This window comes from Mchenga conophoros, linkage group LG22, assembly GCF_057382185.1.
Source record: "Mchenga conophoros isolate Kocher_MC1m ecotype Shallow Benthic linkage group LG22, M_conophoros_male_GT1.1, whole genome shotgun sequence".
NCBI lineage: Eukaryota > Metazoa > Chordata > Actinopteri > Cichliformes > Cichlidae > Mchenga > Mchenga conophoros.
Genome location: NC_140546.1, coordinates 31,192,108 through 31,211,088, shown reverse-complemented (window position 1 = coordinate 31,211,088; position 18,981 = coordinate 31,192,108). Strand labels below are relative to the sequence as shown.

The following is an 18,981-nucleotide window of genomic DNA, read 5'->3' as shown; positions in this document are numbered from 1 at the left end:
TCGGGTGGGATTCCAAGTGATCTGAGGCAAATTGAAAATGTGACATCAACAGACTGTATGCAAGCGAGTGACACCCAGCAACAAGGGAAATGGCTACAGAAGAACACAACACTGTGACCCCCCCCCCCACACACACACACCACATAGCAGCAGATATACCTTGGCATCATTGTTGTTGTGTTTGTGTCGCATTCAAATGACATCACAGGACTTTCTGCCGTTGCTATAACGACTGCACCTGCATTAGATCTTACTCAATTGTGATGGAAAACGACTGAAACAGGGTTGCGTTGAGTCAAGCCGAGTAAGTACTAGCGGAATAGCGCTCTTGGTAAGACCAGTCAAGAACTTGCAAATGCGTGGTCACCTACATTTAACTGATTAATCAATCATAAAAATGCAAGTCATATTTACCGGAATTAGGACTACTCGACTTTTGCAATAAAAAAACAAAACAAAAACAAACACACACGCGTAAGGTTTATCTGGCCTGCCAGTCCAGTCCTCCACGTAGCTTCATCATATGACTCACCTCAGAGCTCACCATCAGCTCAGGGACACTATGCACCATGGAGACTGTTGCTGTGGAGACGGGAGTTTGCTGGTTCCCATTTGTGCTCTGGAGCCTGAGAAGGAAAAACAGAGTGGGCGTCACACATTTTTTGTATCTCTCAGGTCCTTGAACATATTGCGCCGGGAATAAAAAGAGAGCTTTGAAAAACATGCAGATTTGAAACTGCTCCACTTGACAGCCGCTATGTTTGCAGTGAGCACAGAATACACCTCACTTACAAAGTGATGGTGAGCATTTCAAGCTACTTCAGGAATATGTTAACATGACATCCAAAAGTGACACCTGCTGAGGCAATTCTGTGCCACATCATGTAAACTCTGTCTTCAATATTGATACCTTCAGAAAAAGAGCCAGACTTTTACTTCACAACAACAACAACAACAACAACAACAACAGCAGCAGCAATTATAGTAAAACACAGACTGTGGGTCTATGTAAAAATCATTTGGTGTGTTTTGGAGTTTTATTAATAGCTTCAAATGCTCTTGCTTTACCAAAGTGATACAAAGAAAAACTGCAGAGTGCGAGTGCTTGATTTGGGACCAGAGCTGCAGCTCTGCACTCTGTATATGATCTCTGGCACCATCTGATGGCAATAAATGAATCAGGTTATATCGCAAGCACTACATTCAGTCAGTGTTTAATTTCAGTAAAAGTATGAGCTTCAAAGTTATGAGGTTCCAAAAGTATTCTCTAACTGAACCACGACTACAACTGGTGCCTGCATGGCACTGTCAGCATGAACTTTTTACCATTTATACAGGACTGTTTCCCAGCAAACAGGCTGCTTGAGTTGAGAGACCACAAGTAACTTAGACATTAAATATAACTGGTTAATGCCGCGTATGTAACCTTAGCCTTTTTGTATCAAAAATATAAATGTCTCTACATTATTAGAGAGAGAACTCCAATAATGAGAAGATTATATGAGCTAGCACTTAGAGACAGTGGGAAGAAAGAACTCACATCTAATAGAAAGATACTTCTGGCAGAGCCAGGCTCAGTGAGGGGTGGACATTGGCTGCAACCAAATTCTTCAGAGGTGGGGCAGAAGAGAAGTATATATATTAAAATTACTGGTAACAGCCAGCGTTACCCCTCAGCCTCCGAGAAGGAACACCTATGGTATCAATTTTAAAAGCCTACGAGCCTCGAGTTATCACATTTGTATAACATTTAACCTTTGACTTTGAGATTTATACTCATTTTAACTTTAATGGCTGAGGGGTAAAAAATGGTTTGAAAAGCTCCTGAGAACCTTTTTGCATCTTGCAAAGGGTTTGACTCTAACTGAAAGTCAACCAGTAGATTGTTGTTTGAGCTAACTAGCTGTAGCAACCTTTCAAAAATCAAATCAAATCAATTGAGTAGATTATGTATATAAACAACAATAATGTGCTTTTTAAGTATCTTGAGGTAAGTGTTGTAGATGAGCTTTGCCCCACAGATCAAACACTTGTATATTAGGTTAAACTGGTGATTCTAAATTGGCCACAGAGGTAAATCTAAGTGTGAATGAATGTCTGTCTCTCTGGATTAGTGATAGTGATAGACTGGCATCTATCACTCCTATGACAGGCTGGACAGGCTCCAAGAAAACAGACAGAGAAGACAGAGAAAACAAAAGAAAGACATACTGCCTTTACCCAAAGCACATGGACAGAAAATAAGGCTTTATAAGACATAGGTTCTATGGAGCTTCCATACATAGATGGTGTTGAACAAGTGGAAAAACAAAGTCTGGACTCTCTAGATCTACAAATGCCTCCCTACTAAAACATCCTCTGTAATCACATTTTAAAAACAATGATATCACATAGTTCAAATGCTTAGCTAAGTTTAAGTTCATTCATACAATTGAGTAAATGTAATATCAAAGATATTATCATCATATTATTTTGGTTTACATTTAATCATGTTTGTACATTTAAAGCCTACCAATAATGGCATTTTGCTTGGTTTTTGTCTTTGAAAACAGCGTTGGGTAAACGTCACAGCTATCTTTTTTTAAAGAAAACATGTTTTTAATTTTTTGACCAATGTTTTCAGAATAGTTTTCATTTACTCATTTTGCTAGGTTTTGTTCACTTCCCCCCCTTTTCTTCTGCCACCAGCATGTGAAATGACGCAACCGTGACATCCATCCCAAATGAGTGGTTTGCTGTTCCATTTTAGTTTGTTTTATTGTTTATAGATATATCTATGTAATAAAAAGGGGTAAGTTGTAGTTCTTGGGGGGAAATGCATGAGCAGATCAGAAAAACACAAAGATTTAAGTTAAAGACAAACAAACAAAAAAAGAAAGAAAGAGATAAAGCATGTATTTACTGAGTTAGATCTTGACCACATTCGGCACATAAGCCCTTCATGACAATGGGATGGCTGCATTCTTCTATTCTGGCTATGGTGCCCCTGCAAAAAGGAAAAAAAAACAGGAAAATAATTAAAGACCCAGTTTACTTGCTTGCAAACTGAAGCCTGAGACTGTGCACAGATTCTCATTAACTGTAGCATGCAAGTATATAAAGAAACATATAAAGAAAGGTATTAGTTAGGTGTTTTATTTTATTTAGCTGTAATAATAAGACGCTGTAAAAGTACTATAAATAGCTAGCAGTAGATTAAGCAGGGAGCAAGAGTTTACAAAGAGTACCTGAAAGCAGCACGACCCTTTCCTAACAGCAAATAACAACTATATCAGCTTTGAATGTGTATCAATATCAAAAGGTGTCGAATTTAAATGTAAAGATTTCAAAAACAGAACATTTCTTTTAAATCTGATATATAATTCGCATAAAAAGTGATGCTAATACATAATAAAGCACAAAAAGACCGGTCAAACCATTTAAAACGAACTTCAAAATCTCCTCTTTTGGTAATTAACTGCTATTAACGCGTATTAATTCTCCCGTTACTGTGAATTAATACGCGTTAAAGTATATATATATACGGCTGGTTCAAGCTCACGAGGATAACGGCTGCCTCCAGGGTCACTCTTCTACCTGTCAATCTGCACTGCTTGTATACAATTTTGTGCACGCGATAGTGGCTGCGTCAAGGCAAACAGCACAGCACGAGCGCATCTACCACGTGGTCGTGCCTTCAAAACAAAAGTGCGGAGCTTTGGGAATTCAATCATTACTGTAGGTTAATAAAATTAACTAAAATTCTGATTTAGCAAATACAATTGTTTTCTAACTTTCTCTTCCACTACAATCACAACTCCTGAAAAAGCTCGATAAAACAACATTTATAAAACACGATGCTTTTATTTTGAAAGCCCCCCGACGAAACGCCAGCTTGTTTATTTTGCGGTACTTGACTCTGGTCGGAGCAAACGCTTCACTGTGTTGCTTTGAGCGTGGCTAGCAAACAAGCTAACGTCAGGTTAACAGCGTTAGCTCGTTAGCTAGCTTAGGTACAATGAGCGTGAAGACAGCTGCAACAAAACGGAGCTGACACAAACAGGGAACAGGTCAGCTAACATTAACGAGCTATAGCAAGCAGGGTGACTCACCCAGGAGATATGACTTCTCCAAGTTGACTGCATAACTCCTTCACTATTCCAGCACGGTCCGATTTCACCTTCTTCTCTGGCAGCCTGGCACCATCAGTCCCCTTCTCCTGAGGTATGGGTGCACACAGTGCTAGCACGGAGTCCACGTTAACAAGAGAGCCGGCTTTGACTTTCCACTCTATAAGCCGGACAGGGAGAGCCCCAGCTGGCCAGCAGATATCCGCCACCTGCACCATGGGGCCCTCTGCAGCTGCACCATCGCCGCCACCACCAAAATCTGCAGGAGGATCCTCCATCTGCCCCGCACTCTCCAAAAACAAAATCTCCTTACTTTTGAAAAGCTGACAACTTAAAAGGTATCCACTCGACTTCGCAAACCCCCGTGTATCATTAAAACGTGCGAACCGTCAACATCGAGGAGAATTAAAACAAATGTGCTGCAGATTTAAACACAGCAGCTCCACAGTCCCAGCTACGTTCGCTCTTCCCGCCCGTGAACAGGAAAGCGCAACACTGCAGCGACACGGGTCGCTACAGTATCCGGTATACAGCAAGCCACTCGCGAAAAACACCAGAGAACTTCTATCGTCTCCGAGAACGCCCACTCTTTGGATCTCTATTTTCTTAGAGGGCGCTCGCGAGGTAGTCCTGAATGAATACATCCCTGTGGACGTGAAGCCCCCAAATGTAAATTCCGTCGAGGATTTTATGCTGGGGACTTTATCGTGTGTTTTATAGGTGAATGTGAGGCAAAATATTTTACGGGGTTCGATTGTAGTTAAAATGCGTTTTTTGTGACAGCGCAATAATAAGACACTTTACGGCATCTGCCATTTTGATTTGGGGCATAAAGCTAGTGAATCCTAAATTGACCAATCAACTTGCAGGTTTGGTTTTAGGAAAATCCGATTCTCTTTTTTTAAGATAAAGGAAATGATGTAACTGTTGTTATGTTTTAGGTCGTAAAAATTATAGGTATGCAGAAAATAATGACAATAGTAATTTGTGGGTTTTTGTCTAGAAGCAGGTTTTACCCGTTTAGGTCCTTTTCACTTGTGATCATCGAGGACGAGCTCGCCGGCGCCCTCTGCAGTGCCGCTGGCTAATCTACAGTCAGTTTGTGTACAGTGGGATTATTAGGAAATGAAACTACTTCCCTAGATTATCTCTGAACGCAGTTTCTATTTAGGTTTCAAAATAAAACGACTCGTGCCTCTTTGTGACGCTTTTCACAATGTTGCCGTAAACTTTTAAAGTCACCAATGTGGTTATTCTAAGTGCTCCTTATTATAGATATCACCTATATAGCGCTTACATATTGTGTTAAAATCCGTGCAACCGTGAAAGATCATTATTTATGTTTTCCCTTTTTCTTTAAAGCTGCTGAACCCGCACAGACATGGTGTTACCTGACGCAACGTGATGTAACATATAAGTAACACTACACAAGTGTCTCATGGGGTTTTTTTGCAATAAGAGCACGATATTTACAAATACAGTAATGTTTTAAGGTGTAAGTGAAGGAGGTTGTTATAAGTTTAAGAAAGCCTTAGGTTTGATTGTATAGGTTATACCGGCCCTCGAGGTATGTTAATATTTAACTTTCCAGGCTGAAGATGGGACTGAAGGAAGTCAGCAGGGGATATAGATGATGACCTTACAGGACAAGAACGTACCTCGCACTGTTCTAGCTACTCTACTAACTTAAGCACCTCCTTCCAGAGTGTTCCTTACAACTAACCGAGATGTTTCACTGCCCGATTTCTTTTTCACGCAGGTGTGAAAACGCCTTTCTTCTTATAGTTCACAATAAAAGCCATAGAAATAGTCTTGAAATACCAGCGATAAAACATAGCTTACACAAGTAGCTTCCGTTAACGTTTGGTTTTTAAAAATGATTTTATACTATGTTCTACAAATTATGAAATAGACATCATTTTCTTATTAAATGTATAAACGTTGTTGTGGGGTTAATGAAATAGAATCTTTTTTTTTCATTGAGGCAAAATTAGTAATTTAAAGGAACTCATGAAATTCCTGAAATTATATTTTAAATAAAATTATGTATATTGCACACCACGGGGCTTCTGTTACCTAACCTAGGTCACTGTCAGTAGGTGGATGCAGTAGGTCGTTGGATGGACTTAGCACTATTGTGGTTAAAGTTCTACAATCTATTTCCATCAATAAATAGACCTATTTGCTAAAGACAGGTTCTAGTTATTAACACAACGTGTGATGTTAAATTAAGTTTTCCTTTGCACATTTCTTAATTTTAGAAACACACACACACACACACACACACACACACAGTGGAGGGAAGTATCTGCATTACACAGGAAGTTTCCCGATGATCCACATATTACATCCACCATGACTCGTCTCCCATATCATTGGCACTGTATCAGTGCAAAAGAGACAACGATAGTGCAAAGGTGGCCGAGGTGGTGGGAGCCAATCATAATTCAGATACACACATGTCCAGTGTTGGTAGGAACCAAAATTTCTGTGAGGTAGGGGGACCTTTGTGTGTCTTCAAGCAGGAGGTACGGGTGTGGTTTTAGGACGGATCTAATGAGTTAGATTTTTTTTCTAAAAGAATCACATCAGATAAGAAAAATGTGACTATTTTCAGTTATCTCAATAATAAATAAGTAAGAAATCTTTTCACTTGTAGTTTTTATTTGCACGGCCGAACGAGCTGTCAAAAAATAAACGGAAACTACAGTATGTGGGAGGGTACCATCTCGCATTGCGTTACCCTTTGGTTAAACATAAAGGGAACCAGTGTGCTGTTAGCAGTTTATGAAGGGGAAAGGTAAAGCGTTTACTGGTGGCTGCTGACACGGAATATTAATACGTCTCTTGGAGCGGGTCTGTTTTAATAACTCGGAAACATGATAGCGGAGAACTGTAAAGTGGTAAATAAATCGTATTTACTACACATTATTAACCCAATTCTCTCCAATTAGCAAGTTAATTGCTAGCCAGCTGCAATTGTTCCCGGTGTGTTGGCGTTTGTGTATATTATCTGAAGTTTAAACTAAATGCCAAGGCCGTGTTTCAAAACCATACTGCTACCTAGAGTGTTTTAAAGCTGGTTTTGACATGAGGTAAGAACACATTCAACACTGTTTCCAGCCATGATGGAGAATGAGACTGCATGAGTGGATCGTGCGCGCTGGAACACTTGGGAGGATGGGGGTTGCTCAGGTCCCTGACCCCGCTGCCATGTGTGAATTCATTTATCAGCACTGGAAACATTTTGTCCCTCAAAAGCAAACTGCCAAGAACAACAAAGTCACAGTGAAGCTGCTCACGTTCGCCTTGAACCAGACGTTCTCGCTTCCCGTCCCTCGCGCGCACGTTTTCTTGTTGTTCCTCAGAACACAGCGTCTGTCCTCTGGGCCCACACTTTACTTCGTGCCCTAAACCTCTTTACCTAACTCGGGGGGTTGGTTAATGTTCACTTAACCTGTGCAAACACAGAGTTCAGATGTGTCAGATGGAAGTGGCGCTGTAGTTCACTCATACACTGCTTTGTTTTTCTTCAGTTGACGTTATGTCTGCATCAACTGGCTCTCCTCCGAAGAGCTCCGCTTCCTGGATCTTCATCCCTCCCAGCAAGGCGATCTTTCAGTTCACTCAGGTAGCAGACAGCTGAGGACTGTAGATGAGCTTCAGGCTATGCTCAAGTCTGCATGCAATGAGACTGTATGTGTGTGTTTTAAATCTTGCAGAGATGCTAAGCGCAGAGGCTTGTTATGGAAGACGCTCGTTGGCCTCTCTGTTGGCGTTCCTGTGGCGGTGAGCATCAAGTATGCCGTATCGCAGCCCAGACAGAGGAGACAGATGAGGATTGTGATTGAAGGGTTTGGCCGCTTCTGCAGGTTTGTATGAATGTCATTATCAGCATCATGAGATTCTAACACGTGTTCAGTCTGAGGCTGTGAAATGGTCTCTAAATGGTGACTTCTTATCTATTAAACTTGCACATTAGATTTGTATATCTAATAGTGTTCTCTAAGTATTGTCAGGAACATTAGCTAAAGTAGGTCATTTTTTTCATGAATGGATAAAAGCAAAAGAAACAAAAATATCCTGACAACATTTCCTTTTATGGAAAGCGATAATTTTATCCCTCTTATAAGGTTGTAAATTCCATCTCATTACTTTTAGTTTTTGGGTTACACCACAAGACTGAGAGCAGGGTGGAGACGGGCAGGAGCAGATGTGTGGCCAAAGTCAATGTATTCATTAAGCCAAAATGGCTTCTGTTTTGCCTCATTTATTATTCCACCAAGAGGTTACGTTTTTACTGTCCGTGTCATTCATTCTGTCTGTAAACATAACAGCCCAAAAAGTTAAGACTGAACTCTGATGAAACTTTGGGGGTGTAGAGTGGGGTCATGTTAGCTTTGCATCCACTAAGCTATTCAAGGTCAGCTTCATTGGTCAAAACCTGACAAAAAGCCTGATGGAAACTTAGAAACTGTTATTCTTGCTAGTGTGGTGTGTTTTATCAAGATGTATAAAATCTACTTTATAAAGACTGAAAGTATCAAAGTTGTTATATTGATGTGAAGCTCAAAGGCCCCATAGAGCTGTTTGAAACGGTGTTTCTTACTGCCATTGTTTGTATTGACAAACATATCGGCATATAGGAAATGATTTATTGGCATTCTAAGTACCTCTTAACTTTGGACATCTGACCTCTTCTTAAAGGTCAAATGAGGTATAAATATTATAAAAATCTGTTATCCTTTAAACTTTGCTTAAACTTCAGTTGCTTTTGTTTGTATTGGCAACATTTAGGAAGTGATATGGGTATATGACGATTCTAACTATCACTCTGCATTTAAATATTGACCTTTGACCTCACTTTTACGTTTCACATCTGCCTTTTTTCAAGTTGACCCCAGAATGTGTTTCATCCTTAAATAAGGCATTGCCAAGAGAAAGAGAGCTACCTAACTCAAGGGACGAACTAGTGTTGTCTATGCATAACAGACAACTTTATGTTACTGGCAGCCTGTTGCTGTGTAGTGTGTCCTTAAAGATTTGAGGAAACTGAATGCTGTGAGAAGGTCATGTCCTTAAAGAAGACCTGAGACAGCATCTGTGAGCTACATCGGGCCCTTCAGTTGGTGCATCTGTTCTCTGAAGCCTCCTCAGAAGTGGTCTCAGTGGAAGGATGGCCAAATTACACAAGAACTCAACTGAAAATGCATCAAGTCTGATGAATCTAGTCCTCACTGGACTGTATGGAGGATCTTGGGAGACAGACTACAACAGTATGACTGTAAAACATGGTGGAAGCTCTGTCATGTTTTGGGGCTGCATTTCAGCTAGTGGGGTTGGGGATCTTTTTAAAAGTTATGGATTGTACATGTAGAAAAGTGCCATCTGATTTTGGAAACCACTGTGGGAAGAGTCAAATTGTTTATGGCCTCATTTTCAGCACAATGATCCCAAACACAGTGCCGTAAAATACCTGGACAGTGTTCTGTTGTGTGTTTATTCCATCAGTCATGGATCGGCCCCCCCAGAGCCTAGACCTCAGCTTTCTTAAAGCATTAAAGCAATGTGGGAACATCCTGATACAGAACAGTAGCCAACATTCAAAGAAGAGCTTTGACTGTCCTTCAAGAAACCTGCAGAACTAGTCCCAAAGACTACTTGAAGAAACTGCAAGAAAGTTGACGTACAAGAGTTCAGGCTGTGTGGAAGAATAAAGCTGGCTGTGTTAAATGTTGAGGTTCAAGCTTGTTACAATTATACAAACTCTGTTTTTTTTCCTTCTTTGCTGTATTTACATGTATGTTTGCACGTTTCAATAAATCGCTGCTCCCCTTCCCGAGTTTCTTAGCAACACTTCCGCGCAGCGCTGTCTGTGCCTAGAAGCCATTAGCACTGGGCTTAATTGACCCATTCTTACCAATCAGAAGATCAATGCATTGATCCCTGATTTTTCCAGTCCATGTGCTGAGATGTCCTTGAGCAAGATATTGAACCCCAGTGTATCCGTGCAAGTGCATGCTTAGATAAAAGTGACATCTTTGAGTTTTCAACCGAGTAGAAATGCAGAACACACTTTTACCAAATGCTGCTAATAGGAAATCCAATCGTAGATGTTTTCTCTCTATTTTATAAGCTGCAGATATCTTTGAGCTGATGCTAGATTATTTAAGTTGATTTCCAGATCCCCTTCCTCACACAACCCTTAACGGATCAGTATGTACTTCCAGCGTGGAACCAGAAATCTCATGCAAATGCTTAAACCGTTACACCGCAGAACCATTGGTGCTGCTTAAATGAAATTAACAAGATAATATGTATGAAAACATGAGGGCAGAGAATGACTCTGCTGTATTGCAGCAGCCTATGTGTGTGGAGCCTAGTGGTAAATGAAGAGCACATGATTTTTATTACACTAGTGCTGTGTCACTGTATTTGAAGTACACTTTTGCTTTATTCTAACTTGCTGGAAGTGTAACAATTTGCCTTTCTCGGATCAGTTCAGACAGACTACATTTTTAAGAACATTTTGCAATCCTCACTTTTTTTCTCACTAATCTTTATTATAGAAAAACGATCTTCTTACCGCTGATCGTGTTAGGAATCGTCATCACATGCTAGCAACTCTGTTTATTTGTAAGTCAGACCTTTCAGTTCCAGTAATCATCAGATATGTGTGTGTCCTCAGATCTCTCTCTGTGGGACTCTTCATTTCCGCTGACTACTGGTGGACCACCAACGTGCTGCTTCATGGAATAGATGAGGTCAGTTTGTTTTTAGAGTGGGTAATATGGATTGACCCACTCTAAGCTTTGGCTGAAGCTCTGACAGACCAAGGATTTCTTCATGACACCTAATGCCAGGGTCAGTGTGTCGTTGCCAAGCCTGCAGACGTCTGTGTCCCGCTGCATGGATATGCTTCCCCAGATATCACTGACCCACTGAACAGTGGTACAGACAGCAAAATGTTCTTCAGATCCTTTTATGTCTGTCACATGTGCTCAGGGTGAACCTGCTCTCTCTGTGAAAAGTGCAAGGAATCAGTGGTGGAGCTGCCAATTCTGGTATTCTGTGGCATATGTCAGTCTCCGTGGTGCCAGGGAGTGAGCGCAGGGCCCACTGGAGGATGTCGACCCCTCAGGCCACCCTTATGAACCCATACAAGGTTCCCATGGCAATGACTTCAGCTTCCAGGCCCCTCTTCTGTGAAACCAGCTCCTAGTCTAGATTCTGGAGACAGACACCCTCCCTACTTTCAAGATCAGGTTTAAAACTTTTGATAAAGCTTATAGTTAAACCTGGATCAGGTGACCCTGAATCCTCCCTTAGTTATGCTGCAATACTTTCAGACTACTGCGGGCTTGTCATGGTGCACTCAGCATTTCTTCTTCACTGTGTTTATACCCCACTCTGCATTTCCACAGTGTGTGTTTTGTCCTGTCCTCCTGTTTGTTTTTGGGTTTTTCCTTCCCAGTGTCCCCAAGTGCTTAATCAAAAGGGGGGTGTTTTTTCTGTATTGTTTTAGGGTCTTTACCTGACAGTATAAATGCACCTTGAGGTTGCTGTTACTGTCATTTGGTGCGTTTATAATAAAAATGTAATTAAATAAAGTCTGTTTCTAATTGTTTCTGTCCTGTTGGAGGTCATTTTGTAGCTCTGGGCCTTCTATGGTCCTCTCCAGCTCTCCTAGAGTAACTGCCTTTCTCCTAGAATCTCCTCTGTGCTCTTGACAGGTTTGCAAACAAACCTTCTGGCAATGGGACTTATTGATGTTCCATGCTGGAGGTTTTGAACTACCTTTGCAGCCTCTGTAGGGTCCAGGTATCGCCCCAGCAGTGACACTGACACTAGCTAAATGCAAAAGTAGTCAAAAAACAGAAAAGATGAGGAGGTAAAAATGTCAGTGGCCACTTATAAAGCCATTCCTGGTTTGGGGGCCTGTTTTTAATTTCATTAACACCACCTGTTCTGCTGCTTGACTGGCCACATCAACATCCCAGAAGCTTCACTGAATTGATGCTATTCTCTCATTAAAATGTGCCCCTTTCATTTTTAGAGTACATGTACATTATTTTCTCCCTTCAGTCACTTTATTACATGTGGGGTCCAAGCTTCATGTGAACTAGAAGGAACTAGTTAGCATTGATTTTTAGCACTGATGGCGTTAATGCTTTCTGTACGTGTATCTTCCTGTTAGAGCAATCCATCCTACGTGACTGAGATGTCAGCTTGCCACCAGAGGGCAGCAGAGTCCATCGTGGAAGGAGCCATAAAGAATGGAGGCCTGTACATTAAGCTTGGCCAAGGCCTGTGTGCCTTCAATCACCTGCTACCCCCTGAGTACATCCACACCCTGCAAGTACTAGAAGACAAAGCTCTAAACAGGAGGTACAAAGAGGTGAGCAGTGCAGCACAAGCAAAGCACAGGACTCGTGAAAGAGGACTGAGTGACACTGGTCAGGATGTGTCTGTCTTTAACAGGTGGACGCTCTCTTTGAAGAAGACTTCAACAAGACCCCTGATAAGCTTTTTAAAGCATTCGACTATGAGCCCATCGCTGCTGCCAGCTTAGCTCAGGTTCATAAAGCCCTGCTGTTTGATGGGACTCCGGTCGCTGTGAAGGTGAGCTGCTGAAATCACTGGTCAAGTTACTTGAAAAAAGTAATCAGTAACTAGTTACTGATACTTCCCCAAAAAAGTAATCCCGTTACTTTACTGATTACTTATTTTCAAAAGTAATTCATTACTTAGTTACTTTTTAAAAACACGATTTACAACCTGAAGAGATGATAAAGCAATAGATCTTTCAGCCCAATTCTACTTTTTCTGCATAATCCATCATACAAAATGTAATCAAATGGAAAAGTCTCTTTTTAAAACTTGTTTTATTAGTTTTAATCTTTTAACTTTATGCATCAAGCAAATATTAAATTATATGCAACATTCTCTGACTTGAATAAATTAGTTTAACATTTAAACCTATTTTCTGCACATTCCAGCACATAAAATAAAATATTTTTTGTGTTTACACTCAGTCTTTCAAATAGATGCAAGTAAAACACAGCAGAAAATAAATAAAGTCAAAGACTCAGCAGTCCTGTTGCTCTATTTTCACCTGTAAAGCAGGAGTAGGGCAGGCGGAGGTTTACCCTGGTGCAGGTGTGCCGCGGTCAGTTGAAGAATCCGCGAGTTTCTCTGTGAGTTTCCCATTAGTCATTGCGCACTCGGTGCTTGTTGGAAGTTTAGGGGTTTTTTCGCTGTAAAAAGAAGTTTTCTTCCCACGCACAACGGACACTAATGTTTTTGTCACTTTTTATGGAATCAAACTCAAAGTAAGGTCAGTACTTCCACGCTTTAAACGCTGCACGCTCATACTCTCTCCCACAATCGATATATGATCCATTGTTGATCTGCACACAGCTGTTGTCACCAACGGCGCACTCGCTTACGTCACTGTCATGAGACATTCTCGCAAAAAATCACGGTTTTAGTGACGCAGCGTTCCTACAGGAAAGTAACGGTAATCTAATTACCGATTTTGCAATAGTAATCCCTTACTTTACTCGTTACTTGAAAAAAGTAATCAGATTACTGTAACGTGTTACAAGTAACGCGGTACTGCCCATCTCTGCTGTTAACATTTTAAATGACCTCACTATAGCAGTGAAGCATGAGCCTCATGAAACAATGATTCAGTTATATCTGAGGTTTTATTTTTGGTTATGGGAAAGTTTGGTCCTGACTTTTAATAGTTTCTCGTCGTGTTTCACACAGGTGCAGTTCATTGACCTCAGGGATCGCTTTGATGGAGATATCCGAACATTGGAGATCCTGCTGGATATTATTAAGTTCATGCACCCCAGTTTTGGGTTCCGATGGGTCCTTAAGGTCAGAAAGTGTCTGTATGACTTGACCGATTCACTCGATGTTCTAAACCCAGGGTGTCCAACTTCAGGCCTCGAGGACCGGTGTCCTGCAGGTTTTAGATGTGCCCTTGATCCAACACAGCTGATTTAAATGGCTAAATTACCTCCTCAACATCTCTTGAAGTTCTCCAGAGGCCTGTTAATAAACTCATTTGAGTCAGGATGATATCTAAAACCCGCAGAACACTGGCCCTTGAGGCCTGGAGTTCACCACAGTTTTCTGTTTAGAAAACTTCAGAAGTTACAGAGTTTTATTGTAATTTGTGTAGGACTTGAAGGGAACACTGGCTCAGGAGCTGGACTTTGAGAATGAGGCCAGGAACTCTGAGAGGTGCGCAGAGGAGCTGAAACACTTTAAATTTGTGGTTGTACCTAAAGTCTTCTGGGAGCAAACCAGCAAGGTGAAGTTGCTGTCAGTGGTACATAGTAGTGCTGGGCGATATGGAAAAAATATTTATCACGATAGGAATTATTTTATACGACGATAACGATATATATCACAATGTACCACCTGACCTGTGGTCATCTGGAAAGTACGCAGTCTGTAAACAGCGAGCGCAGAGGGTGCAGTCTTTGTTAATGAAACGGATGGTTACGCTCATGTAGGGCTGCGTATCTCTGCTCGTCACCGTCCAGGCCAGTCGTCAAGGCATAATGCACAACACTGCAAACATCCTTCTCTACTTCGGGCCGGCATGCGTCATAAGCGAGGCAACTCGACTTTATTGAAGTGCTTACGACCGGACACAACGTACCTCGGATCAAGGACTTTGACGAGGTCACGAAAGCTGTCCTTCTCAACTACATAAACAGGGGCCATGCCTTTACAAATGTAACCCGAGATGGCTCCTGTGATTTGTTTATGGCGCTGGTACGTTTTCTCATAAGGGCCTTGTGTGAAAGACTGCTGTATCTTCGGCTGGCTATAGTTTTTCTTTTCCCAACTTGCTCCCATCGTTCCACAACTTGGTTTAGCTTGAATTTTCTAGATTCTTGAGTATTCCTTTTCGTGGACCTTCTGTAGGTGATAGAAGAGATTTGTTGTGTTGCCATCGGGTGCAGGAATAGTTTTGTAGCATAGCTTGCTTCTGCTCCGTGTTGGTGCTGTTGAACCCAAAATGTAACCAAATCACAGACGTACCCCCTCTTTTCGGTCAAAGTGCTTCTTCCTGGGCTGCCTGTGTAGCTGTCTCTGTCTGTTGCATGTCGGGGCATGAAACTGCAACATGTCGCACGTCCATCGTTTTGAGTTACCGTAAAGGATGTCACAAATCCGGGTGCATGTAAAGCAGCACCATGACGCAAAACCACAAGACGGAGTTTCTTTGCGAAAAATATCATTTTTTTTATACTTTATTTTCTCTTGCATAAAGTTAAGAGTATGTATAGTGAGAAGACAACACTAATATATTTGCCACAGGCTATTTAATGTTATATTTTATGTAATAATTTATAAAATTATGATAGAAACGACAGAAGACAAATGGCATGATAGACACTTTTCTATCGTCCACACGATATATATCGTCATATCGCCCAGCACTAGTACAGAATAAGTGCACAATAATACTGCTCGACTTCCATCAGCGTCCTCTTTATTTTTTCTCTCCAATACTCAGAGAGTGCTGACAGCAGAGTTTTGCAACGGCTGTAAAATCAACAGCGTGGAAGAAATAAAACGTCAAGGACTGAGTCTGAAAGATGTAAGCTGACGATACTCTAAATCCTCGAGTCACTCACCTCTTCTCACCCTCAACCAGTTGTGGCAGGTGGTTGCCCCTCCCTGAGCCCGATTGTGCTGGAGGTTTCTTCCTGTTAAAATACATTTTTCCTTCCCACTGCCGCCAAGTGCTTGTTATTGTTGGGTCTGTGCAACATAAACCACTTTGAGGCAACAGTTTTTGTGATTTGGTGCTATATAAAATAAATGTAGCTTTATTTTTCAGACTGCAGATAAACTGATCAGAACATTTGCTGAGCAGATATTCTACACGGGTTTTATCCATGCAGACCCTCACCCCGGGAATGGTAGGTACATCACATGGACTGTAGAGCACGGAGCCACTGGTGTTGTTACTCTGCATTTTTAAACCTCAGCATTAGTCTTTTGGTTTCCTCCATGTTGTTGTTGTTGTTGTTCTTTTTAATGACCCAAAAAGGCTCATAATTTGGAATGAGGGTACATTTTAAACCCAACACTGGCTACCTTGTAAGGACAATCTTTACCTTATAGAAGTGATTCAATAAAGTCCTGTGATTTCACTCATTAAAACTGAAGCACAAACTTCCTGGATGCTCTGTTCCACATAACAGGACATGTTGTTTGTCAGTTAATTCCATTAAAATCTACGAAAGGCATCAACACAGCTGACAAAGAAGCCAGACACCTGTAAGCCTTAGAAAAATCCAAATGAGAAAAGTCACACACTTGAGTGTTTATTAAGAAACTTGTTTATAGCAGGGTTGTTAAATCAGTGGCTATGTGGGAAGTTTAATTCTTTAAAATTCTGAGATTTTTTGTTTTTACTTTATTTTTTTACAGTAACGTTCATAAACAAGTTCAAGTTGTTTACTCATGCTAAAAAAAACCATATACATATCATATGAAATGACATGAGTTAGTAACAGAGGTTCTAAAGAGAAGAAGTCACTCAAATTTGGATCATGTGTTGCAGTTCTCGTGAGGCGAGGTCCTGACAACAAGGCGGAGCTGGTGCTGTTGGACCACGGCTTGTACGAATACCTCAGCCAGCAGTAAGAAACTGATGAGTCGGCATGAGATACTCTCAGGTTTTTCTTCAGCTATCTGCTTTAACTCTGACCTTTGAACTTAGAGATCGAGAGGCCCTCTGTAAACTTTGGAGGTCCATAGTCCTCAGGGACGAGGCAGAAATGAAGCAGCAGTCCAGCGCCCTCGGGGTCAAAGGTCAGGACGCTTGACTTAAACGCCATGTTAACTTTGTTATGAACAAATGTGGGGATTAAAATCAAACACGAGGGCTCGTCGTCCTCTGCAGAGTACTTCCTCTTCTGCGAGATGCTGCTGCAGCAACCAATCAACATGCACAAGTTGGGTCTGTCCAACATCCTGAGCAAGGAGGAGACGGCCTACATGCGTGAGATGGCCGTCCACCGCTTCGAGAGCATCATGCAGGTGCTGAAGTCGATGCCTCGGCCCATGCTGCTGGTGTTCAGGAACATCAACACGGTGCGGAGCATCAACATCAGACTGGGGGCGCCGGTGGACCGCTACTTTGTCATGGCCAAGAGGTAAACACCCTAACACAACATCTCAGGGGTCAGGGCCATTAAGGATGAGATCAGATTGTGTAAAGCAATATTTCTTTTGGGAATGTCAGTCGGTACTTAGCTTTAAATTAGTGGGTATGCTGCGTGTTGCCCCTGTGTGGATACAGCTGCAAGCATCAGCTAATGAGTGTGCACACCACAGTTTCACCCGTATACGTCACTTCTGACTCCAAAAATCATCAGCCAAAAACCCTAATGCACAGACACCAGTAGGTGATGGCTTATGACTCTGTCCATCTGTTATCTACAGTCTGTTTAAAACACCTGATGCCTGGAAGTATTCAAACAATAAAGAGCGTAATGAGTCAATGTCTGCTGGGCAGTTAGTGTGAACCCTGAGTAAGCAGAACCCAAAGTGAGCCCCACACACACTCAAAGAAAACCAGGCCTCAGGATCGATACGTTTGTCCTTATTTGGATTTTTTGAGACGCTTTGAACTTTATTCTGTGCTTATCAAAGAAAAATGTCCCCACACGGTTGGTCAAAAAGCACTATGGATTTCTAGTTCAGGACCTTGCATTAATAACAAAGGCACGTGACCTCTATAGGACAAAGTTTTGTGAAGAAATAAAAACCGATCAATGCACCGCATTGAACTCCATCGCACACTGTTGAAGTTCACACTTCCACAGTCAGCTCATTTTCCAGCATGAAAGTTATAATAGAAATTTTCCCAGAGCGCAAAGTTGTTTGAGCAAAAATGCAGAATTTTAAACCTGACGCTGATGTTAGGGCTGAATTACATGTTTATTTTTAAATGTAATTTTGTGTCTCGGTGACCATTAAAGTTGATTAAAACAATACTTTAAAATATCTGCCTCAAGAAGTGCTGTGAGTGATAATCTTTTGTGAAGCCTCCACATCTCCAGCAGAATGTCGTAAAGGTTTGCAGATCTTGTGCATGTCTCTTGTTCTCATCAACAGCGCCGTGCGAGGCTGGGGGAAGATTCAGGCTGAGAAGGTCGGCGTCCTCCCCCAGCTTTGGCTCTTCCGCTGGGGGAGGACTGCATGGGAGAGCGCCAAGTTTGAAGTTGCTCTGAGGTGTGCAATAATTAAAGAAATTATATGTTCTGTGATTGGAGCCACTGAGCTGATTAGATTACTTTTACAGATCAGAGATGGCAGTGATGAGCCTGACACGTGCGGTCCTGGCGCTGCTCCAGTACTTGGGCCTCCTATCGCTGGACTCCGACTTGTACGAGTACCTGAAATAGCGCGCAAGCGTCTCACTACAAAGGATTCATTCCAAGCACAAGTGAACACAGCTCATCAGTGAGCCTTTTGCTGCTCAAGCAGCTCCGAGTGCTGGTGGTTTACGTTGCTGCTCGACCGTGAGCAACGTTCCCACCAAACCACCTTCAGGGTCTGCTGGGGGAGAATGTGCTCCACTGCAGGACTGGAAGCATCCGTTCCAGGGCGAGAGGAGCAACACCACCAATGGGACTTTTAAGTAATTAAATCTTATTTATTTTAAGAGTAATTTTGGGAAACCAAATCCAATGAGGTTTTTAACCTGCAGGTTTTTTAATGAAGCAGACATTTTCTCAGTTATTCTGTCAGACAGTATTTTGTCCAGTACCACCTGACTGTTTAAATTATGAGAACATGGTAATAAAACACGAAGAAATCACACCAG

General features: G+C 41.7%; 2 protein-coding genes across 8 annotated transcripts in view; one reads left to right on the top strand and one right to left on the bottom strand.

Moving 5' to 3' along the window:
• ctdp1 (CTD (carboxy-terminal domain, RNA polymerase II, polypeptide A) phosphatase, subunit 1) overlaps nt 1-4,387 on the bottom strand; it is a 99,147-nt gene extending 94,760 nt beyond the window's left edge. For 4 of the 5 annotated variants that reach the window (XM_085262261.1, XM_085262262.1, XM_085262266.1 and 1 more), the window contains exons 1-3: nt 4,092-4,387; nt 2,903-2,986; nt 533-626 (exon numbers count right to left, since the gene is read on the bottom strand). In XM_085262261.1, coding sequence (XP_085118387.1) covers nt 533-626; nt 2,903-2,986; nt 4,092-4,387 — 474 coding nt within the window. Of the gene's footprint in view, nt 1-532; nt 627-2,902; nt 2,987-3,416; nt 3,554-4,091 lie in introns of those variants that run through there. The other variant, XM_085262265.1, reaches the window with a different exon arrangement.
• Nucleotides 4,313-18,975, top strand: adck5 (aarF domain containing kinase 5). Of its 3 annotated transcripts, XM_085262268.1 has the most exons (16): nt 6,848-7,012; nt 7,646-7,740; nt 7,832-7,981; nt 10,798-10,873; nt 12,307-12,507; nt 12,591-12,731; nt 13,884-13,997; nt 14,305-14,436; nt 15,655-15,738; nt 15,982-16,063; nt 16,711-16,789; nt 16,870-16,961; nt 17,053-17,305; nt 18,270-18,306; nt 18,348-18,386; nt 18,457-18,975. In XM_085262268.1, the coding sequence occupies exons 1-15, from the start codon at nt 6,989-6,991 to the stop codon at nt 18,372-18,374; spliced, it is 1,587 nt and encodes a 528-aa protein (XP_085118394.1). In that variant the 5' UTR covers nt 6,848-6,988; the 3' UTR covers nt 18,375-18,386; nt 18,457-18,975. The 3 variants fall into 3 exon arrangements, with proteins under 3 accessions (XP_085118395.1, XP_085118394.1, XP_085118393.1); XM_085262269.1 differs by lacking the exon at nt 6,848-7,012 and adding an exon at nt 4,313-4,447 and having other exon boundaries at nt 18,270-18,386; XM_085262267.1 differs by having other exon boundaries at nt 6,850-7,012; nt 18,270-18,386.
• The last annotated feature ends 6 nt before the right edge of the window (nt 18,976-18,981 follow it).